We start from the raw sequence: 25,621 nt of genomic DNA, 5'->3' as shown, positions 1-25,621 counted from the left end.
AGAAAAATGAAAATATTTTAATGTAAAATAAAATTAACCAATTACAACTATGATCCTAATCATATATAAGGCATGGGCCTCATTCTATGCAAATAAAAGCTCACAGCCTCTCTAACATAAAAGTTCCAGTTACACTCCTGTTAGAGTGGAGCAAGGATAAAACTGATCAAAAGCAAGGTTTCCAGTTCCTGGAATAAACTGAGTAAGAAAAGAAACAAATAAGAAAATATTTTATGGTGGCTTATATAGACATTTTGAACAAAAATATTATGTTCTTTCTTAACTAAACAGGTGCTTGCTTTATTTTTTGGCAAGCATGTCTTAGCAATAAAGGTCTGTTCAATCTCTGAGCACCCCTTCCTAAGCAAGTACAAATACTGGTCGTTCCAACATACTGCACAAGTCATCAGGAGCTGGACACTGAAAGAGTAATAAATGACATAGTAGGAGAATTATTTACTTTCCTTGTAATAGGTAAAGGCAACACAAGTCTTTGAATCGGGAACCCAGACAGGTAAAGACAGACAATTTGCTGCCTTAAATAGTCCAAGACAGCCAGCAGACAATGGCTATACTGTAACTTGATACTGCTATGCAACATTTGCCTCAGCACAAAACTAGTTAATATTGCTGACCAAAGTAACCAAACACCGCTATTCTATAATCAACCTAATTGAACGGTAGGCTTGTGTTATAAAGCTCAGATCGTATTATCGTAACAGTGCTTTCTGGGCTTAAAATCTTGACATCAAAAAAGTAAACCAAGTCCCCTAACTACGCTTACTGTGGTAGCAATGCTCACATTTTTTTCCACACTCCGAAAGTTGGAAGAATTGCTGTAGACTTATTCAAAGAGGGCACTGACTGAGAAACCATTTTTACTAATATCTGGAGACATAACTGCTAAACCATACTGTAGAACAACTTTTTCTTAAATCTACAATAACATGAGCTATGATTTGGATTGGGTCAGTTTCCTCCTTAATCTAGCCCTAGGGCACAAAATCAACACTAATAAGAACAAGAAAGTTTTTAAAAGACAGATGAGACAAGAATCTGATCATAAACTGTACAGAATTAATTGTGTAGTTCACCAGTTTATATTAAATTTACACAGCTAATGAAAGCTGAATGGGAGCCTCTGTGAAGAAGGTTAATAAGCTTTGCCAGTACATAATTGAACATTCTTTTACAGAAGCCACATAAGATCCAGAAGCCGTGAACGCTTAGTTTTCAAAAAGAACAATGTGATTGCCAAAGACTGACTGGTTCTCTTTTGCTGCTAGGTTTATCCCATCTCACCAGATATACTTCGAAAATATTGATCTGATTGCAAGCCCTACTGGGGTAGTAATTACTCCAAGAGAAAGTTGTAGCTTGTCAACACCTTACTAAACTCTATTCCAAATTCCTCGAAAATACCTTGAAACTTTACTTGGATTTTACAGCCAAACACATTACACTTCAAAGATGCTATCAACAACTTAGAGCCTTGTTCCATAAGCAACCCTGTGCTAGAACAGACTCCCATGAAATGGTCCATTCTTCAGGTACCTACAGGAAGAAGGGTAGCTTAAAAGTACCATCCTTAAACTGAAGATAAAACCTATTCATAACCTTATTAAAAAATAATAAACAATGAAATACCTGAAAGCAATACCCCACATATACACTTTTTCCCTTAAAAAACAAACCTGTGCAAGAGTAACTTCACAAAGATTGGGGCTTTTAACTATGAAGTAGTAAGCACTTAATGATAGGTTTACTAATCATGATCTCCTCATAAGGGAATCGGTTTTGTATATTCTAAAGATCGAGTCATATTCTGGGTGAAAACCAAAGGGAGTTACTTCTGAAGAGAAAAAAAATTCATCCAAAGAGGACAAAATAAGAGGTGGATTTCAAAAAGTAGGAATTGCACAGGAAGGCTCAACACATGAAAACTCATCAGAAGCAAATAAATTTAGAGGGAAGGGTGGAGATCCCCTTTTCTAGGGAAGAATACTGACTGAACAATGTCACACTGATACCAGTCAGAATAAGGCACAACGAAGCCTAAGGGATGACTGAAAATCAAGTAATTCTTCAGATAAGCCTAATCTATAGCCCAAGGCATACAATTTCTTTGTTTAGATGGTTTCTATACTAACTCGATGTAGCACTGCACTTTACTGAAGGAAGCAGTACACACCACACTGCGCCTTACAACAAAGCACAAGTCTGAAATTCTTGAGCTTGTATCTGCAGAGCTCACTATAGATCTAGAAAGCTCTATATGCATACCAACCCTATAAAAAATTCACCTGACTGGGAGGCAGAGCTTATTGGCTGGGACAAAACACATGCCAATACAGTTTCCAGGATTTACAGTACTGTTTATGAAGAACTAACTCTGCCATGGCTGACATACCAGTTTGTTCTAAGCCAGCTCAAGTATCTATAATGTGGCACTGAACAATCTGGTATGGACATCACCATAAGGGATTGCTAAATCCTCGCACTAACTTGCAAATATCTAGAAATATCAGTAATCAGTATGGCTTCTGGGTACATAAGAAGCAGCATTAAGGTGGTATGCAATGCATATGCACGTTTATGCTTTTCAGAGTTACTGAGCTAGTTCTCTGGCTCCAGCTTCCCTCTTTAATCATGGCTTCAGGTTCCCTCTTTAATCATACCAATTCCAGCAGTACCTCCCAGTCATTAGATTACCTTTACACTGCAACAAATCTAACAGCCACCCTCCATTATTACAATCGCAGTCAAAAAAAGAAAAAAAAAGATCCAGTGTAGATCACTGTAATCCATTTGAAACCATTTTGTACAGAGGAGAATGACTTAGAGCTTCTGCTGGACTGTCAGAATAATGGCATTATAAAGTTATATGTTTTTAATAAGTATCAAAAGATCTTTGAACTCAGAAACAGTCTTAAAACATAAATGCCAACAAAACAGACTCGTCCAACAGAAAGACAGCTGATTCAGTACCAAATTAAGAAAAAACAAGAATAAGAAAAGTATTTCTATATAAAAAGAACTGATACGACTTCTTTCATTAGCTCCTTATACTTTTTCAAGATTTCTGTTCAAGTATAAGTGAAACCAATGCAGTTTAACTTCGAAAATCCAACTGGACCTCATCAAATTATTATTTCTGGCTGTTATTGGATATTAGGAAACATTTCTTCATGGAAAGGGTTGTAAAGCACTGGGACAGGCTGCCCGGAGAAGTGGTGGAGTCACCATCCCTGGAGGTGTTTAAAAGACACCTAGATGAGGCTCTTAGGGACATGGTTTAGTGCCAGAGTTGGGTTACAGTTGGACTTGATGATCTTAAGTGTAGCACTGCACTTGATTCTATTGTCTGGACAACAGATTTCCTAATAAATTACCTTCCTTTTCAAATTCCTAGTTTTCCAAACTAGAAGTAACATTCTGCATCTCTCCAGGTGATCCTTAACATCACAACAGAAAAACATTGCCTTAGAACAATCAGAGAACTGGTCTACCAATAAAGTCTGGATAAACAATGTATTTTCTGGGTTTTTTTGCCTATTAAAAAAACAGAAGTGCTTTTATGAGAGGAAACCTCTTCACATTAGTTCAAGTAATTTCTTAACACAGGGAAGTTATTTGAAAAAACTCCCAAGAGTCTATTACAATTATGCAATTAACAATACTAATACACAAACGAGTTAAGGCAACTGATACTGCTTGAAGAGGAATCTGATGCAGATTTGGGAACTGATTCCTGGGACCAAAACTTCTGGTTTTGTCTTTGTTGTTTGATGGGCTTAATTCACAACTTCATGGAACCACCTATCAATTTTCCAAAATTTTTGCTGTTTTAAGAACTTCTGTAAACATACAGACTTTATATGTTAATTCTAATTTATCCTACTCTCATTAAATAATCCTTTATTCTGAGTTCATAACAGAGGGCATAATTCGGCCACTAATTATAAGCAACTTTTCCAGCTAAACCTGAATATTGTAGTGATGTAGACTACTGAACCACGAATAATTAGCACATTTACACATTGAGGTTTAAGACTCTTTCATCTCAAAATGTAATTCCACAAAATGAATTTATTTTGTTAATGTAAAACACAGTTTGATTTTTTGCAATGTTCTGGCATCCTAAAATAAACCATAATCTCAACAGTTGCCAAACAGACTATTTTTCAGCAATGGGATTTCAAAACAGCATTCTAGTCTAGAATGTGAAACAAGATGAAACAGCCAGCTCTTTTGTGGGATTGGAGCTATTAAATCTCTAAAGAGGCTTTGATATGGAAGTAAGCATAATGCAGAGTGTATGGAAATCTATTTTTAAACTACCATTTATCACTCATTAATTATTCAGACATAAATATTCACTACACGTGACATTGGTTCAGCTGGAATAGGGTCACCTACGGCCCACTTCACTGCTCATAATCTGAAGATTGATGAATAATGCGCATACAAAAAGCTCACAAGCGTTCTTTTTACCACCAGCCCTAGTAGTTGTTTAGTAGAAGGGGTGTATGACAAGGGGTTACAGAGGTAAGATGCACCTAATTGCAATAGGTGCTCTTGTGTTACTCAAACTGCGCAAGCTACACATCTGTCTTGCATAAGATAAATCTATTTGGCATTGTATGATTACAAGTTACTTCGATCTTGATATTTGCACTTTGATCCACAAAGAATCACTCAGAAAAAGACTGTTCGAAAAATTGATTTTACTTTGCACTTTAAAAAATTTCTAAATCTCTGTAGAGTAGATAAGACATTTGCTGTGACTACATTGAGCACATTAAGAATTGAGCATAGGATGGCTTTTGAAAACAATCAACCTTACTCTGTTACTCGTATTGAGAATTAAATAATTAATGAGTTTCCAGCAAATCTGCTTACAGAACTCTACTTTATGTAGACGAACAGCATTTTTAGACTGTTTATCATCATGAAAGGCAGTTTTAAAAGGAAGCATTGCAATCAGCTATGGCTGGGTGTAGTGCATTTCCTGTCACACGCACCCTGTTGCTCATCAAGTGACATGGATCCAAGCTGTTTGTTAACCACAGAAGAAGGAGAATCTGAAACAAAAATGAGATTTCAACTTAAAACATAAGCAGCAGAGAACTGCACAGCAATGTCACGATCATATGTTAGTTTAAAGGAAAAAATAAAAAGCAGCAACATAAGGAAGCTTTGGGTTTGTTTTATGAGCAGCCACCCATATTGCATTTTCTAGGTATGACGGAAGCAAAGCCACTTGTTTCAAATCATTATGTATTTCTTTAGGTAGTCATTGAACAGCCTGAAGCTTGCTGGCATGTCAATATTAAAAATGCCTGTCCATTACCAAGGATTTTACTATGTTCTTCAAATTTCTAACATGTCAGGAAAAACACTGAAGAGTTATGACTCCTAAAGCCTTTGCTCCAACTACCAAATGACTCTAGTATTCCAAAGCACGTACTAAATGTAAATTTCAGAATATTGATACTTCAACATAAATATTCAATGGCATACCAGTATCTTCAATATTTATACCTATGATCATAAAATTTAAAAGATGAGACTGTTTACAATATATAAATTGGTTTTAAAACATTAAAGCACCAAAATACATCCCACTAATATAAGAGTTCAATAGTTCTGCGTTCCCAGATGCTATACCTCTGTGGCATCTGATGACTGAGAACATCTTCATGAGTTTAACACAGTACCACACCAGTCAGTCTTATAAAAATCCTCATGTAATCACAGAATATCAAAACCCCCAGCACTTAAATGCATTTTTTCCCACTGGACACTACCAGTTAATAACTGTCATCAGCACTGCATTCATTGTGCAAACAAATGACAGATGCAAAGTTCAGTACCCTCTGTAAATCTATTTTCCCTGTCACGTCTGAAGACCAGATCTTAGCCTGTATAATCTTAAATTGATGTATATCATGTATATTATCTTGAATTGATGTATGCAAATTTGTGCAGTATTTCAAGGATATTGACTACGCTACCATATCTTTGTTCTATTTATTAATCTTCTGTTATAAACAAATTCATGCTAAGCTAAAAGGATTTAATCTCTTGTATTGTAAACTGAGCCATAGTCTGCCAACATCACAGCATGCTAAAGGAATTTTAACATTAATTTAAAACCTGTGCAAGGAAAGCAATGAAATAATACAGTCTCTCCTACAGGATGCTCACTTCCAGGTTTGGGCCAGAATCACCAGCATGACCCATTCTGTAGTACAGCCATAAAAGCTGCTAAATTGACACAGCTGATTTAGATACATATCTCAAATGATAATTCATTCCCAGCCATTGGTGCAACAATCAGTCTGTTCCTTCATTACACTGATACCTAGTGCAGGACAGGGGAGAAGGAGTGAAGAACAAAGACCAGGAGAGTCTTAGGCAAGCTCAGTGTATTTTAGAGGCTGGCTTGTTTTGCTAACTGGGCTTATACAGTTTATTTTCATAACTGAGGAACACAAAATAGGCCCTGTTTTGTCTTCACCTTTGTTCAGCCATGCCCGCATCTTGCACCAAAGACATCTAAGCCAGAACACAGAATCTTGTCATCTAGATTTAGATGGGACATAGCTCTTGACTATGAGAGTTGTAACATTAATATATTTCATTTTCCGAAACTGAAGTGTACGTTACATATCATCTCCGATTTCAAAGTACTTACAGCAAAGTTTTTTCAATGGAGTAGTAATCCATTTTTTAGAATGTAAATCAGAAGAGAAAAGCTGGTGTAAAGATGCACCATGTCATAAGATGATCTACTTGTATTCCAGCTGACTCAGCACTGGAGTCAGTCTGCCTCTCTCTCAAGGGCAGGCTGGCTTTGATCACTGACTCAGAGTTATGAAGCACATCAATGGGATTAACTTGTACCAAAAGTGCTAAAGGGAGGGGAGGTCTTGGACAGCAAGCTGAGAAGCCTAATGAGAGAAGACAGTGATGCTCTCTTCTGGCACTCCAATTCATTCTATAAGCTTATATGTCCTTTTTTTTTAAAAGGCGTATCATGCTGCCAAACATTTTACTTGGCTAGAAAAGCTAATCTCATCAGCTCTTTAATTCAGACCAAAATGAACAGAACAAATATAACTGAACTAAGATATTTTAATTATTAACATAAGGAATTACATTTACTACTCTTATAAGCACTTCTAAATTTTATTAGGACCTCATGTTACGCAACAGTAAGAAAGAAGTCGGTGTGTTTTACCATGTGCATTGGTTGATCACAGTAAGTGAAAATTTTCTAGGCAGTAGTCCATGCCAATGTAGGCTTAAACCTCCCATGTTTCACTATTATTTTGATGTCTTCTTACAACTTGTGAATGCATTTCACTTGTAATATGAGAATTTTTAAACAACACATAGGAAGCATCCTAAGTATTTCAATATTTCAACATGGTTAAGAAGATATCTCAGTTTGTAGCAATTTTAAACTCACTTTTTTTTTTTTTTTTCCCTTTTTCAAGTCCCCTGTAGCCACAGATCACCAGCATCCCTTGAAGTGGCACTGCAGTCTGGAACCCCACAGCTCAGGCAGGGAAATAAATATGACCATGAAACCAGCCTAGAGAAGTTCAGGTAAATGCCTCTTTTTTTAATATATGGCTTTGTTTTGTAAAAATTCTGAAAAAGTACTTTCATCATTTCTGATAAAGCTTTTGAAAAAAAGTATTACCAAAACTGTGCCATATAGTTAAAAAAACAAACAAAAATCCAAACTCTTACCTGAGCTTTCACAGGCTGGGTCTACATCCCAATGCAGTTCGCCACTGGCTGTAATGTCACCAGTACTTTCTAAACTGGAACACCACTTAAAGAGGGAACTGGAGATTCATAAATTTGGGGAACCTCAAACAGAAAATACAAGATAATTTTAAAGTCAGTTATATGCTGAAGGATCTTCCTATAGTTTGGGCAATCAGCACCTGACTTCATCGAAATATTAACATGCCATCTCCATTGTTTTGATGAAAAAAAATTTCCTCCTTACATCACTACAGCCTCAGCTCCATTGTAAGAATCAGGCCTGAAGCAGTGAGACCTGTTTTTAAAGTCCTAAACATGGTACATAGAGTGTTTTAAAAACTAGGAATGGTTGCTTTGCGCAGTGAATAAGCTCTCTGTTACATATTTTGGACTTCAAATAGGCACATTTCACATCTAGGTGTTTACAAAGAATGCAAAGAATCTAGTAACAAGAACTGTACTCATCCCCTTGCTCTCTGCAGAAAGCGTTAACACAGAAATGAAAGTCCAATTTGTTCTGCTTTAAAGACACTGACCATCTAGACTTTTGCAACCACCCAAGTTTTAAAAAAACTGATCCAGTCAAAGTGCATCACACATTCTGCAATACATTAGCATGCAAATGTATATGTCTTTATTCCACAATAAATACAGTCTAAATCAAATTAATTTTTCCTCAAAAAAGAAAGGTTCATATTACTTCGTATTTTTAGTGGTTAAGATTATGCACATTGACTGCAACAGACACCCCTGATGCACGCTGATCTAAAATACTGGTTTATCTTTTCTTTTTCACTTCAAGATCAGCTGGTTCATGTTTCTGTAACTTCTCAAACTGCATTCCATTTGCGTAAAGTTCTCAAAAAGAGGAGTGACATGGATAATGGCGATGCATACACAGCATATCAGCAATGGGCAGAGCAGCAATAACAATAAGTTAAAAAGTTTTATTTTCTTCGTAGTTTGCATATAGCACATATATGCTATTGTTTAAATACGGCATAGGATCTAAATGTTACGAAATGCCACAAAAATGTAAGTTTAAACTAGTCTTTGTTGGAGAAAGTATACAATAAAAAAACCTGACAACTTACCATAGTTCTCTAATTTAATAAAGCGGCTATCAAGAAAAATCTGATTTTGTTCAATACCTAAGCAAAGGTTTGAAGACAAAATTGAACTGACACATGCACCATATACTGCTTTTAAAACTCTGTCAAATTCACACAATACCTATGAGACATATCCAATAAAACAGTCTCTTCGCCATCTGAGGATAAAGTATCTTTTTCCTCAATGCCAAATCAGGCCACTGTGAATCATTACTCAGATAACTCACTTTCACATTCAACACTGAGATAAACTTTTGACCATATTTTTCTAGATAGTGTAGGTTAACTATTACAGATACAGCTTACAAACCCTCATGTAACAATGACAAGTCCTTTGACTAGGAGACAGAATAACTACCAGACAGTCTAATTTTCTATTGAACCTGTAAAAGCTTTCAGCTCTTGACTTTTTCACTTGTAATTTCTTACATGACTGGAGTATTTTTTCTCCACTCTGTATCTACAGCTATAATTGAGCTTCTGTGATTACAAAGATAAGGACTGAGAATGAATTACAGGACAGAGGAAATGGCCTTAGTCTCACACTGGATTCTCCAAAAAGTCACAAGTGTAAATTATACAAGTTGTGTCAGAGTAGGGATTGAGGACTTGCAGCCCTGTGCCAGACACTATGATGCCATTTCACATGGTGGCAGACATATTTTGAGGTGTAATTTTTTGTTTGAAAATTTACAACCAGTAGATGGTTGAAAAGTGAAAATCTGCCTCAAGGCAGAGCATCAAAGACAACCTTGCAGGAGGAAAAAGAAAAAAAAAAAAAAAGATATTGTCTCTGAGAATTTATTATGTAAAAAATCCCCAAAACTAAGCACTCATTTTTCTCCTACTCCACTTCTGAAATGCCAGCTTACCACAGAGTTGGAAAACAACTGTCTCCATGGAGAAGCTAGAGACCAAAAATCTGCAGCTCTGGTTTTCCAAAGAAATAGATTGCAGATACACAACTTCCAAAAATAAGTCTTAGGAGGTCAAAAAAAGGGAACAAAACAAAGTAACTTGCATAAAAAGAAATGAGCAAATGCAGAGAATATTTCCATGTCAAGAGTGCAGAAATCTTAAAAAGTAAATAGATGATGTGAAGGTGATCTGGACTCCCCAATCAAAAGAAATTAGTTTCATTTTGTTCCCTCCCATAATAGGTGAAGGAGGAATACAATGAAACAAGTTGAAAAAGCACAACAGGAATTTCTTTTATTTATACATACAAGTAGATTTCTTGAGGAATAATTGAACTAAGACCTCAAATGTTTAAATTTCAATTCCTCATTTTAAATCTTCCACTGTCTATAATGCTGAAGGTATTCCACCAGCAGATTAACCAGCAAAAAGATGCACATTCTAGTGAGTTGGAGGTGAGGCAGCAAAACTGTTCCCACTTCCTCTCCCCAGAAATAAATGTTTCCATAGTGTTAAGTAAATCTATCTTTCAAAGCAATAACTTAATAAGTAAAATGTTAAAACTTGCAATTTCATTGCCATCACATGAAGAATGAGTAAGTATTTGAACACTAGTTTCCTCCAAGGTTATGCATGTGTTTTGGGGTTCCCTGGTGATGCCAAACAAAACGATGGGATCCAAACTAACTACAATCCATCTCTGACTCCTCATCAAAGCAATTACTCAGCTTAAAGCTTCAAATTTGTGTCAGTATGGATCCTACAGTATGCTGACCCACAAGCGAGTGGGAGTAAAGAATTACGTTGCATTCTTGAAGGAGCACTAAGAAAGAGACAGGCAAGACAGTATCAACTGAAACCCAGACCAACAACACATACTCCAAAGGTAGTAAAATATCCAGATACACCTTCAGCTGAAAATTCTATAGATATGGTTGTAACCAAACTTTTTTTCCAGCTTCAATTCAATGGGAAACAATTTAGCAAAAAAAGAGAGTCATTCCAAAAAGAAAACAGATGATCAAGATCTAGTGACTGTAAATGTTAGCTATGGTTTTGCCTCTGACAATACATATCTTTGAGTTAGTAAAGTCCGATGTTCAGTTTGCTGAAAAAAAATGATAGCTTGTTGGTATGGTGTTTTTTTCCTGGCAGCAAACCGCAGCTGCTCACAAGAACACTGCTACCATTGTTTTTCTTGTTCTCCTATAGGCAACAGGCACCTATGACTGCCATACCTAGGATAAGAACACAGCTCTCCAGGTTTTACTAGTTTCCAAACATTCTGAAAACTCACTGTAGAATTTTCTAGTGTAGGAAGTTATTCAAAATTCAATAGCTATATATTGTAGCTAGAGCACTAGCCACTGTTATATCAAATTGTTCTGTAAGGCTCTAGATAAATAAATAGATTAAACCATAGCAAGTCAAGCCGGGCATGTATGACACAATCCTATCAAGTAATTTAGCCACACCTTAACCGTCACAGAACTTATCCATAGAAGACACATTGCTAGACATTACTTCTCAACACAAAATATGCTGATTTTTCACACAGCATGCAGCTCACTCGTTTTTATGTGGTGCCATGACAGAGTTTGCTTCAAGTTTATGCTTTAGGGTTTACCTCTTAATTCATATGCATGCTTCTACTCTAACTTTCTCAAAGATGTCTCTTTTTATTACAAACATTTCTAAGGCTTTCCTGTAATAATTTTTCATCCCAGTAAGACACGAGAAAGAGGACAGTGAAATGAAAAGTCACTCTGTTTAAACAAGCAGAGCATATCTGGGGACTTTGGCTTGTTAGAAGTATTTTCACTATATTCATTGTAAAACCATAGCATTTAAGAGTGCCAGAATTCTGGTTTACTGAATTATTACCCTGGTTTAGAACATATGCTAAACTAAAGCTGTGGAATAATTACTGAGGGGGCAAATTACTGAAACTAATTATCAAGGATACACTTACTAAGAATAAAGTTATATCTATATCTTGAGCATTAAAGGCAGCAGTGTGGTGGGTAAGAAATCTGCTCTGCATGGTTTCCCCTCCTCCCAATTTGACCAGCATTCTTGGCTGGTAGTGCATGGGGGGAGCCCAGTGTGCTGGCACTAAGGAACACGAGGGAGTGGAACCGCGTGGAGATACCACAGCCAGGCCCTGTGTACAAGGCAGGTACAGGAACCACATGGTATAGCTGCTGTCAATTAAAAAAGATAAATGTTCCATTCTGTCCAAGATGCTAGTTACTGAGCCAGCAGATATGTTGAAATTTGCTCATTATAATACCAAAACACACCTCCATCATGCCCCTGTGCTTCCTTGAGCTAGTGCTGTGAAGTTTTTAACCTTAAAAATCAAAGCAAGAGTTTTTACACCGATCAATAACAAAGGTATGTATGACAAGAGTCACTTAAGCTCCACCTAAATATAGAAAATAGTATAAAATAACAATAGGGGAAAGTTAGGGAAGACACCATCACTGAGAAGTCAAGGAAAGAGCATAACAGACTTCTCCCCGCAAAAGGACGCTTTGGGGTAAGATTTACATGCTTGATTATATTTTACCAAGTTTTTCCCCGGGACACTTAGACTTCAAGCCTCTATTGCTAATTACACTAATAGTGCTATATAGTCATTTTAGAATTCATATATATTTGGTACCAATATGTATTTCTTGCAACTAAAGTGTACTTTTTTTGCAACTGAAGTGTATTTTTGCAACTAAAGTGTGGTTTTGCAGACAGTATATTTTATCAATGGCAAACTAAAATAACTTGTACCTGTTGCTTTAATAAACCTCATTATTTGTGGACCTACTAGTGATAATTTCTCATTGGGTGCACTCAGACTTAGAGTATATATTACACTAATCGTGAATCTGTACAAGCGTGTAAATTCAATGGCAACAATCCGACCCTGCACTATTAGTGAATCCGTAATCACGCAAATTCAACAAAATGTCTGACCAGCTGTTGAGCATGATTGGACTTATAGTGCTGACTTGAGGTTATTTGATGTAATTGGGCATCACTCAGGAGTTCAGCTCAGCTGCCCCAGCCCTCAGTGCAAATACTGAGGACAAGCTGAAACACAAGGGAGCTTAACTTCTGCTAAATTAACCCTCTTAATGCAACAAAAGCCAAGTCTTAAATGTTACTATCAGATACAATTAACACCAAAATACAATTTCAAGTGTGTAAGTACCTTACTCTATTCAAGATACAGAAATTTCTTGCTTAACTGCTCTAACAAACATTGCACATACCTGATATCATGCACCTAGGAAACTTTCACCATATAATATCCTTTAGCTATATGATCCAAACATGCTAGATAAATGAAATCTGTCAATATTACTCTTTCCCTAACCATGTGATGATAAACACCACCACATGCAAGGTAAGACAAGCAGCAAATGCATTAACTGTCTTGTTCTGGAAGAGAAGCATCTCAGCAAACAACAGCAGCACAAACTATAACTACGTTAGCTGCTTAAGAAACCTTGGCAAATGACAACCTGATGTCTGAGTGTCCTGGGAGGAGCCCTTAGAGGACTGATCAGAGGAGGAGGACTGTGGCGCTGAACCCTCAGCTAGCTCTCGCTGTCTCTGTTGTTCTGCCTTCTTAAGCTTCAGTCGCTGTAGACCCCTACGGATTATAGCTAACTCAGGTCCCATTAATTCTGTTAATTCTGACAAACAGGGAAGGGGAGAGAAAAAAGAAAAAAAAAAAAAAAAGTATGTAAAAGAAAGAAGCATTCAATATACAATATACAAAACAGGGAAAAGGGATGGGGTGACTGACCAAAGCAACAGATACTAATTATAGTGAAAAAAGTTATGTAAATAATTTATTAACACCAACAAATTAGAAAATAAAGTATTGAAATTGTCTTTCTCTTCCTAAATGCACGAATCACAAGACTTAAAAAGTTTAGGATTCATGTCATACAATACACCTCATACAATACACCCCCTCCCCCATCTCTAACACTTAAACCATATAACAAATAATTATTTAACAAAAATAGACAGATCCTGACTGATTCAAAACAAATCAAACAACAGAAGTATTCATCTTCATGTTCCTAACATAGACAACAAATGAGAATATTTGCGTTGCAAAATTATGCAATTATGCTCTACAAGTATTTTTAAAAATTAATATGATAGCTTCCTGATACGGGGTGGGGGTGGGGAGGGGAAAGTACCATTTTGATCAAAACAAACTTGTGAAAAAAGCAAACTGGAACTACAGAAATAGGTGGCAGAACAGCATTTAATCAAAAAAATAGACTCTACTATGAACTTATTTTTTTATCTCAGACATTTCCAGTGGGTGAGGATTCAAAGTCTGAAAACACTGTTAAGTGATCCTACAGAGAAAGTAATATATTGGATCATAAACAACTCTTAGTATCATTCTCTTAACAGACTATTCTTTCAGTTCCATCTTTAAAGACTTAATGTTTCCATCATTTTGTTGTTATTCATTTGTCAGTTATACCATTTTGGCATGTACCAGTTCACTGTCTGATTAACAGTATTTTTTGCAAACTGCTATAAAACTAGGTGTCCAAGTAAGTTTTTATTCTTTTCATGCTCTTTGCATGTTTCTTCCACTTACACAAGCGCTGCATAGCAAACGCTTCTCTTTATACAATGCAGATTGTGTCTTTATTAGCAATAACTGAAGCATAACATTGAACCACCGCTGAACTACACTCAGCTATAATATAATATGGTAAAGAAGCTAATTCAGACACAAATATTCACATCAAATGTTCTAGCTATTTCTGCTATAAACTGCTAGCCTATACCTATCCTGAAAGTATTAATATTAAGGGCACTCTGGAGTATTTTGTAACTATGAGGAAATCTGCGAAGAAAAAAAAAAAAAAAATCAGTACTATGAAATTTTGAAATACTAGAGAGTATCACATTGGCATCTAACCTTTCATCCAAGCAAAAGCTTTACAACTATTCTGTAACTCTTACTCAGTCAGTGAAGCAAGCGAATTTTAAATTTTCTTTCATAAAAAGAAACAAAGCCAAAGACATAATCCAATCATTCAAAAATTAGTGGCAGGCACCAGTAAATATCGAATAGTGATGAGCTCTGATGTCCTCAGGCTAATACCACTTCTGGGAAATATATCCTGCCAGTTTATGGTTAAGTGTAACACGAAGGAAAAATATATACTTCCTAAAAGGAATACAGCAAAGATATTTGCTATGAATAGTTTTCATACGCGATGAACATTTACAGATATTATAACAGTCTAGAAAATGCTTTTACAGAAATTTCAATGGTGCCTGAAGTCAGTTTTCAGTGCTTGCTGCTGATTGATTTCCACTCAGTCCAAAGAGAGTGACAATTTAAGATGTAACAAGAACTACAATTCAAAATGTAAAGAGATAACTACTATCCTGAATATGTTCAATGACAATACCTTTTAACACATTTCAGAATCTCTAAGCAAATGTTTATTTTGCCAGCAAATGGAGTGAGGAAAGAGAAATGCAAAGGAAAAAAAAAACCACACACAAAAAACCCCACCACACAACAAGCTATTGCCACTTTCCCATTCAAAATTTTAAAAAATCTTGTTTATTACTTGCACATTACTGAAATGTTCCAACTGTATTCTTCTAGAGTATATGCTTTGATAAAGACGCTTATCCCAACATGCTCCAGCACTGAACCATTTTTGCATTGACTCTATTTTGAACATGTACTTTTTTAAAGCATCAAGAGATGAAGTAATTCAGATATGGAAGCTAAAATGCTTACCACATGGCATATTTTTTGGAACACCAAACCAACAATATATTTGAGTTATAATAATACAAAGGTATTGCTATTTCAAAGACAGGAGGATTACCACCAGAGCCTATTTTCAGTAGAGAGATCTGCAGAAATGATCGATGGGAAGCTGCTTATAAGCCTGTTCCATTCTGTAGTATAAATTCACGCTCCAATTCTAAGTAAGTCATTACCCAAAACCATATTCTTCATTTGCTAACTCTTTGCTACAATATTCAAACTTGTATCTACTACCACTTCAAGCAAAATGATAGCTGAAAGCCTTCTTCCATTTTTTAAAATGCTTCTTCAGTCATCTGTCTTTTGCAACATATGTCTATCTGGTCTTCCTACTCAACCTCACTGTATTTAAACTACTATTCCTATCAGCACTTTCCCTATTGTGTCACCCCCAAAAGTAGCAGGTTTTATTCATCTCTAAATTCAGTTAAACAAACTCAGAGAATCCTGTTCTTGATGCTGAGTGCAGTGTTTTCACTGTAAGTAAAATCTCATAACCAAGTACCTTCATGGGTTACCCTAAGTATAAGAACATTGTGAAATGGAAATTCACACTCAAGCCTACCCATTCACAAACTCACTGCTACTGCTCAGCCATGACCTACTCCCTCTGCCCAGGAGCTTCCCCTCCCCCTGAACTTGCCCACGTTACCCAAAGACATGTATTACAATAACTGAAGTGTTTGAAAAGCAGTGCAACCTAGAAAAGATGCTTACTAGGTGTGCAGACGTATAGTACTATTAAGTTTACTCCTGCAGGAGTGCTGTAGACAATTTAAAGATTACACCTGGTCCTAACACTAAAATCTGCATACAGCAATAAAGAACACCAGGTAAAGCTTTGTTTGTTTGTTTCTGTGTGTTTGGCATTTGGGGCATGGGGGTGGTGCGATGGTGACTTTTTTTTTCTTTTTAAAGAATCAGCAGCCAATTTGACAACCTGTTTAGGTGTAGACAAAGAACCTATCAAATCTTATAGAGTAAATTAGAAAGTATCCACTCTCTGTCACCCAAACAATCACCACTACCCCTTTCAAAACTGAATACATGGAGAGTCTTAAGTCTGAAGTAACACTGGGAAAGAGGAAATGCTCTTAAGGAAGAGCTGGATTAAGAAATAAGAACTTCAGCTTCATGCTAGCAGAATAAACTTTTACTTAGAAATTCAGACAGGCTGAGAGAAAAAGAGCAAAATCTTTTTTCTAGTCAGCATACATTCTTTAACACGCAAACATAGCTTGAAACAATTATTTTTAATATGTGGCATACTCTCCTGGTCACTGTAAACTCCAGAATATACCATATACTTGAATAAATAAATAAATATGAAGCCTTGGTAATGGTATGTGTGTTCTTTGGTGGCTATCCCTCGGTACCAGAGATAGTGGCAGCTAAATTGGGTTACACTGAATTAGAGTAGACCCTTAATCAAATTTTTGTGTGTATGTTGTGACAAACTTGAGAATGCAGCAAGCTGACACCAATACTAATAAAAAAACGCAGGTGACTAAAAGCCTCTGCTACTAAATACTCTGGCATTTACTTATTCTAGAAATAGTACCTGACTGTGTGTATCGTCATGCTTCTGTGCACTGTTTATTTCCTCTAAATAAGTATCAAACTAGTTGCAAGGTTTGAAAGAGCAAGAATTACATATTTAATGGATTTCAACTTATGTCTTTAGCTTCTCTGCCTTTCAGATACCTCATCATTTCTCGCCTGTCCCAAAGATTTTGGCTGCAGCAGCCACAGTACATGGAATAGCACACTTTTCCCTGGGAAATCCCCATCTCTCCTTTACTGCGGAACATCCAATTTAGGGCCTGAAGATGCTATCAGTCATCTTTTCCAATGACAAAGACCTTTATTTTTTACAACAGAATTAGTATAAGACAAAAGGTGAATTTATGCAAAAAAACCAGGATTTTAAAACAATCCATGTCAGCCTTTCCACCACAACTGTGAGTCCTAGAAACTCACTTTAAAAAAGTAAAAATAAACTGTTGTGCAAATATTTAACTAGAGGCTGTGGTATCTTTTCCTACATAGAGATGGAAAAGGACAAGTCACAGCATGAGTGCTCTTTTACTATCCAAATAAGTTTTTGACATTGACAGTGGAATATACTTTCTTCCCACAACAACAATGTAAGTCTATAGTAAATACAGGTAGTTTCTTCAAGAGATACAAACTTAAAAATCAGTATTACAGAATCACAGAATGGTTTGGGTTGGAAGGGACCTCTGGAGATCATCTCGTCCAACCCACCTGCTAAAGCAGGTTCACTCAGAGAAGATCACACAGGAATGTGTCCAAGTGGGTTTTGAATGTCTCCAGAGGAGGAGACTCCATGACCTCTCTGTAGTATAATTTATTAACCAATAACAGAATATCATGCAAGGTGAGCCCTGTCTATCCAGATACTTTTGACACACAAAAAAAATAACATTGCTGACTCTGAAATGACAAGGATATAGATTCCTACTGAAGGAGACATTCTCTGCTTTCTCCGATTATAACAGGCATAGGTTCTGCTATTCATTGCACTGATGCTGCCACAGCCAAATCACAGTTGAAGATGGCACAATGTTACTTACACTCCATGAAGAGAACAATAAGTTTCAAAAAAATCCAAGCAATATTTTTTTATTTCTACTTCAAAAGACATTACTAGTTACCACCTTCGAGATTCCTTCTTCAGATAAATGTATACAGTTGACCGTTTTAATCTTTCTTTAAACCATAGTTGCAGTCACTTGGTAACTATAAAATACCTACTCTCATCAGGATGTGCAAGAAAAAAAAAAAACAGATTGAGATCAATTACCCGAAATATCCTAAAATAAAACTGTTTCTTATAGAAAGCATTTTTCATAAACAATGACAAGATGGATTTCTTCTCACCAGACTGATGGAGCACAGGTTGAGCTGAGGCCCCTAAAGAAGGCCTTTGTTCATTATCAGGAGAGGACAATAATGAAGTTGAAGGGGGACTTTCTGTTGAAGACGATGTTGAAGGAGCTTGGGCTGACATTGTAGAAGAGGAAGATGATGGAAGTTGTTCAGAACCATCTACTTCCATTGCAGTTTCTGATTCTGTACTAGGTGGCACGTTATTAGTAGCAGGAGCATCTGTCCGATTAGTCCCACCTTTGATTAAAAATAAAGCAAGAAAAACAAGAGCCCAAAGGTAAACTTACTATATCTCTAAAGATCCCTTTGCATTAGCATTCATATAGCAAACAAGTATGCTCAGTTCTTCAGAGTGCACTAAAAATTTCTTAGTTTACACCTCAGAAAGGCTGATATTCAAGGTCTGTACATTAAGTATAACCTTACTTTCTGTAACACTTATTCCTGAAAAGAAGAAAAATCACCTCTGGACCGTGATCTTCCTCGTCCTCGATTGCTTTGTGCAACTTCACTAGCTTCTTCAAACCATCTTGACAGCATGTCTGACATCCTTTGCATTAGAGAGACATTAGGACTTTGCTCCCCTGTAAAATAAGTAATGCTAAAGTTTTATCTACAAGTTTACAAAAGTGCTCATTTTTTTCCCCCATTTCTTCTTCCATAACAAGCCCTGCATTGTAAGCTATGTAATTAGTAAACCCCGAACCACCATCTTTTTTCGGCACAACAGTCCAGCAAGAATTTCCGGCTGAACACAGCACCACATTAAAACCAACAGTCCTTCCTCCTCTTCTATTTTACAATTACCTGGAGTTTTTGTACACATGACATTGTGAAATTTATGTCACTCGGTTTTAAGTGCTGGTTAAACAAGTTAAGAAAGCCTAGATTTTTATGTTTTTTCAGCTAACTATAAAATAACCAATTTTATCATTGAACAATGAAAAAGCAAAAAGACTAGCATAAAATTAGCACATAATGTTTTCAACATTTCCAAAAGGCTTCTTCATGACTTAGATTTTCCTCATAAGCACAATTCAATACAAAAGCAAAGTTCTTTCAGGGATTTTCGTTTTCACATTTTGGTTCAAGTGTCAAGATTGTGAAGTCTCTCAAGCAGCAAAATCTTCAACTTACTTTCAACATAACTCAAAGCATGTTCTTATTTTATTTCTGGTTTTATTACATATGAAACAAAATTTGTTTCAAGAGAGAAGATAGGAAAAATACCATTTGCAAAGGGTTGAAATAGAATATTTGAATCTTTAAATGTTTTTTGTATTCTGTGAAATGTTTTGGGCTTGTTTTGTTTTGTTGGGTTTTTTTTTGTTTGTTTGTTTTTTATGCATTGGCATCTTCAATAGAAGACCATTCCATTCATATTGAAGCAAGAGCTTCTGCTGGCCTCTTAGCCACTTTGGAAGTATCTGGTGTTTAAGCAACTTTTGGAAAAGTTTTGTACCTGAAGACCTTAAGAAACAGAATCCCTGTGAAGTACAATTACTTCAAAAAATAGGCAAGTGAAAAATATTTTAATACTCTGCATACAAAAGCTAAGGCACATGGAGGTGATTCAAAACAGCCAGCACAGCTTCATCAAGGGCAAGTCCTGCCTGACCAACCTAGTGGCTTTCTGTGGTGGAGTAACTACATCAGTAGACAAAGGGCTACAGATGTCGCCACCTGGACTTCTGTAAAGCCTTTGGCATGGTCCCCCACAACACCCCTCTCTCTGAATTGGAGAGGTATGGATTTGATGGGTGGACTGTTCAGTGGATGAGGAACTGGCTGGATGGTCACACCCAGAGAGTGGTGGTCAATGGCCCAGTGTCTGGATGGACACCGGTGACAAGTGGTGTCCCTCAAGGGTCTGTACTGGAACCAGTACTGTTTAATACCTTCATCAACGACATAGCAGGATGGAGTGCACCCTCAGTAAGTTCGTGGATGACACCAAGCTGAGAGGTGCAGTTGAGACACCTGAGGGACATGATGACATCCAGAGGGACCTGGACAAGCTTGAGAAGTGGGCCCATGCAAACCTCATGGGTAACGTGGTCAAGTGCAAGGTCCTGCACCCGGGTCAGGGCAACCCCCGGTATCAATACAGGCTGGGGGATGAAGGGATTGAGAGCAGCCCCGCAGAGGAGGACTTGGGAGTACTGGTTAATGAAAGATTGGACATGAGCTGGCAATGCGCACTTGCAGCACAGAAAGCCAGTTGTATCTTGGGCTGCATCAAAAGTAGCGTGGCCAGCAGGTCAAGGGAGGTGATTCTGCCCCTCTGGTCTGCTCTGGTGAGACCCCACCCGGAGTCCTGAGTCCAGCTCTGGAGCACTCAGTACAGGAAAGACATGGACCTATTAGAGAAGGTCCAGAGGAGGCCACCAAGATGGGGCCTGGAACACCTCTGCTATGAGGAAGGCTGAGAGAGTTGGGGTTGTTCAGCCTGGAGAAGGTAAGGCTCTGGGGAGGTCTTAGTGAGTCCTTTCAGTACTTAAAAGGGGCCTATAAGAAAGATGGGGACAGACTCTTCAGCAGGGCCTGTTGCAATATGACAAGGGGTGATGGTTTTAAACTAAAGAAGGGGAGATTCAGACTAGACGTGACCAAGAAATCTTTTACAATGAGGGTGGTGAAACACTGGAACAGGTTGTCCAGAGAGGTGGTAGATGCCCCATCCCTGGAGACATTCCAGGCCATGCTGGACAGGGCTCTGAGCAACCTGATCTAGTTGCAGATGTTCCTGCTCATTGCAGTGGGGTTGGACTAGATGAGGTTTGAAGGTCCCTTCCAACCCAAACTATTCTATGACTCTAACACTGAAAGATCCTGGAGCATATTTGGGTAGAACACGTACAGTGAGAATATGCCTCTCAAACGTCAGTGCTGCTACCTGCACAGATGTTATAAAAGCAGAAAGGCCAATCAAATATCCAGAGCAACTTTATTATCTTTTGGGACTGCATATAATCTTCACAGCTAGGACATAGCTTGAATATATCATCACTAGATCTTGCTTTTAGATTATTTGCTTGAGTTTAAATTACATTGTTGAGAATGGAGAAGGGAAGGGGAACATACCAACCCACCCCTGCAAAAAACAATGCCCCTCAATCTGATCCCAATGCCCTTGACTACCCTCATTTCCACACTGCAGGTCTCTGACCCTCCCCTGGGACCCTTCATTCCTTTTATGTACCCCAGGCAGAGGAGCTCTGACTTCAGAAGCTTAAAACACAAAAAATGGAATGCAACAGCTGAAGAAAACAGAGGAAAGGTGGTTAATGATGGGAAGACAGTAGAATGAACAGTGAACAGAAAAATAAGTCACAGGTCACCACATTTCTAACTAATGCAAGATAGCTATTCTCAGTCACTATACAGTTGTATCAAATAACAAGATACTGAAGCTTTGTTTTGAGAAAATAAAAATCTAGCCGATGTCTGTACTGGAGGAGTTCTTTTCTCAGGCTTTGTTTTCTCCCCAGCAGATACACTCGATATCATGGGGAAATGACAGCTAGAAGGACACTAAAGATACTTAGCTAGAGAAGAATTTAGATAAAAAGTAACTTTCTGCAAAAGCAAAGCCGCAACTAACTTTAACGGCAAAGACCTGAAACACAAATGATACAAAAGTGTCCTTAATATGAGGAGGTATACAAATAAGGTATGTGGAATGAAAGCACCAAGTAAGCAGAACGTAAAACTGTTAATGATCAAATCCTGTAATACTAGAATAAGAAGGAACACAATGAAACTAAGAGAGCAGTTTAGAAGAAAGGAAAAAAGTATTCTTTCACACAGGGGGCACTGAACTTCTTGATTTTTTTGCCACAAGAAATATTATCAACAGTTTCAAAAAAGGATTAAAGAAATGCAAAGGCAATTGAACCATATGCAGATTCTAAAGGAACAGATGGGAACATACCCTCTAGAGTTTCTAATGCAGTAATTCTGAATACCGTGGGAGCAACAAAGGCAACAGACTAAGGCAGGAAGACAGGCTCATATTCTCTCCCCGAACAGCATCTCCTATTGCCTGTACTGGATGCAGAATCCTGCTCTACATGGCCTGTTAATCTGATAGAGCTAGACACTATTATTCTAGTTTGGGGAATCAGGAAGAGGAGAAAAACAAAACAGAAGATCTGGAAAGGGAAACGGTAGGCAGAAAAGGGAGAGAGATTTAAGGGAACTAGAACAAATACTTGCACCTCCACAACCTGTCAGATTTAAACAGAAACACATCATTAGATGAAGAGTAAAATGAGTGACAAAGCATACTCTACCCTGCTTTGGTAACTCGTTTCCTGACACTAAAGTGTAGCTTTGGAAATGCTCTATCTACTGAAACCTCAAGGAACTGAGTAATAGATTACAAATGTTAAAATATAAGCATAAAAATATAATGACTACAGGTGTTTTATTAAAAAAAGTGAAAGAGATAATATTAGAATCCTATTGCTTTGAATTCTAGTCCCCTAATGTAACTATTACGGAACATTTCATTTGTAACTTTGATTGCATATGAGGCTTGACTACAGAAAGGGTATTTGTGTTACTACATGACCAATGACAATAAAGTAAGCTCCCTCCTCCCTGTTTTACATCAGTCTACCTGAAGCAACTTAATTTTTCTGGTAAGAATACTTTCAATTTAGGCATTTTTTAAAATCACTGTAGAATAGCAGTTCTGTCTTAAATTCTAAGAAAACCATCTTAAGATCTGGCTGATTCTTGAAACATGGACAGTTTAATATGAAGCACACATTTCAGGAATACGTAAGAAAATTTGGAAAATAAAACAAAAACCAACCAACCAAACAAGAAACCCCCAAAGCAAACAAAAAAAACCCTAAACCAAAACACCAGACAAACAAAAATAAATCCAACCAAAACAAAACACACAGCAAAGACAACACCACCCCCCCCCCCCAACTGCAAACACTTTACCATCTCTTTCTCGTTCACTCTCAGGCCTTGCTCTTGGTCCAGTGTCTGACCAATCCCCTCTTAGTCGCAAACGTTTAACAGGAGGTTGCCGTAACTGGGGGGGTGGGAGGGAAAGGCATTACTAAGCTATTTATGTTGGTGGACAGTAAAGAATTCTAAGTCTAAATATAAACACAATATCTCAGTTTTCTTAAGTTGCATAAATTTATATGTCACAAAAAAAAGGAATATCAGTCATGTTCAGGTCAACAATGAATAAGCACAACGCTTATCAACAGAATGCAAGAGTTTTAGCTACACTGAAGTTCAACAGTTGAAATCAATGATTCTCAGAACCAATGCAGCTCTTATTTTATGCAATACTAACATTATGTTAATTGAGGCTTTCCATACTGAACAATAATTATTAAGTTTTTCAGAATTCAGCCTGAATTCTGCAAAAATATTCACCTCAATCTTAAAAACTATATGGCAGCTTCAGTTTAATGAAGTGTTACTTTCAGCAACTTGAAAAGAAACAGCTAGTGCTTTGAACATTCAGAAAGGCATTTCAGAGTTCAAAATTAAGTGTATTGGCTGGATATTTCTGGCTTAAAAAAAAAAAAGTGTTAACTTTCAGGAGCCAGCAGATTCAGGAAGAAAGATTTACATTACTTCTACTCTATACAACTTAAAGCCAGGCTGAAATAAAAATAGCATTTAAGTAAAATCATGCAGCAAGAAGAGATTACAGGACATATTCTGTGCCTACAAAAGAAAAGAATACACAAGATCTGTTACTAACAGGTGGTCACAATCTCCTCTCTCTGTACTGAGCAGTCAATTCTCCAAATTACTTCATATCAGATTAACATTACATAGAAGAAAAAAAATTAAAAAAAAAAAAAAAACAGGGAGAAGTGCAGAACCATTCATTCATCACATAGTATTCCTGGGTTCTTCTTTGTTTTCCTCTGCCTCAATGAGGTAACAGTGTACTCAACTGAACATTATTCCTCAGTCCTACAAATCTACACTCCCTCCTGATCAACAATATCTGTTCTAGTAATGGTAGCCTGTGGCCCAGTATGGTCATTGCTAGTAACAGCTGACAGGATTAATACAAAGCTAACATCATAAGCCTCATGCTTGTCAGGCTTTGTCAGGACTTCACTTGCTTGGAACCTTCTTTCAGCTCAACTAGATGCAACAAGAAGTGTCTAGTGACCAGGTAATTATAACCTAATTTGCTTCAGTTTTGCTTGGATTTGCATAGATGTGTAGTGTACAACCTCTTGTTAACAGTTTTGATACATGCAAGAAAGAACTACCTATGACCACACAATAGTGATGCAGCACAAAGTAGTACAGGCATGGGCTGAGAGCAGATACCCTGCAAGTGTGAACGCAGAAGGATTCCAGATACACCTTCTCAGCAACTCACCCATGGCTGTTAACTGTACTGTAAAGGCTGGACCCAAGCAACAACTGGTTTAGGGGTAAAAACAAGGGCAAAAACCAAGCATTTAAAAGCAAAACCATGCCATATTAGAAGACTAATAAGAAAACGCATAATGTAAAGCATGTAGAAAAAGTGGCCTTCAAGCAGACTCCAACAAAAAGGAAGAAAACATCAACATCATGCTGCTCTCAGCAAAGAGGAAGAAGAAATCACCATCATTACCATCAGACTTCTCCTCCCAGTGACAATAGTAGGATGCTGACAACAGATTGGAAACTCTTTTGAGGCCCTTATCTCAGACTAAAGGTACGGACCTCAGGATAAAGAGGAGCTTGTGAAAGGGTGAGCATAATGCCAGAAAAAAAAAAAAAAGGACCAGATGCTTGGGGGAGTGCAGGGGAAGGGGGAGAGATGTATATAACTTCACAGTAGTTAAAGAAATTTGTTTTATATTGATCAGAAAATTTACACTGGGTCAGCATCATTGTAGTTGAGCTGATAAAAAACTGCTTGCATTTTAGTTTACTGCTGAAACTTTTAATACTGCTCAGTAGCAGTGGCTCACCTCCTTGATGTAAACATTTGGTACTCCCTCACCTCTGTTATTAAATGACAACTTTTGAGAAAGCATATTTATACTGATTCCAAGGAATATACTTT

At 37.2% G+C, this 25,621-nt stretch overlaps 1 protein-coding gene across 6 annotated transcripts in view; it reads right to left on the bottom strand.

Annotated features, from left to right (window-relative positions):
- DCAF6 (DDB1 and CUL4 associated factor 6) overlaps positions 1–25,621 on the bottom strand; it is a 93,920-nt gene that overhangs the window by 30,789 nt on the left and 37,510 nt on the right. For 4 of the 6 annotated variants that reach the window (XM_065649687.1, XM_065649520.1, XM_065649758.1 and 1 more), the window contains exons 8-12: positions 23,521–23,614; positions 19,026–19,145; positions 18,553–18,798; positions 13,340–13,513; positions 5,025–5,084 (exon numbers count right to left, since the gene is read on the bottom strand). In XM_065649687.1, the coding sequence (XP_065505759.1) occupies positions 5,025–5,084; positions 13,340–13,513; positions 18,553–18,798; positions 19,026–19,145; positions 23,521–23,614 (694 nt within the window). The remainder of the gene's footprint in view (positions 1–5,024; positions 5,085–13,339; positions 13,514–18,552; positions 18,799–19,025; positions 19,146–23,520; positions 23,615–25,621) is intronic. The other 2 variants (XM_065649816.1, XM_065649895.1) reach the window with 2 other exon arrangements.

This window comes from Caloenas nicobarica, chromosome 1 (genome assembly GCF_036013445.1).
Source record: "Caloenas nicobarica isolate bCalNic1 chromosome 1, bCalNic1.hap1, whole genome shotgun sequence".
Taxonomy (NCBI): domain Eukaryota; kingdom Metazoa; phylum Chordata; class Aves; order Columbiformes; family Columbidae; genus Caloenas; species Caloenas nicobarica.
This window is presented reverse-complemented; position numbering and strand designations above follow the sequence as displayed.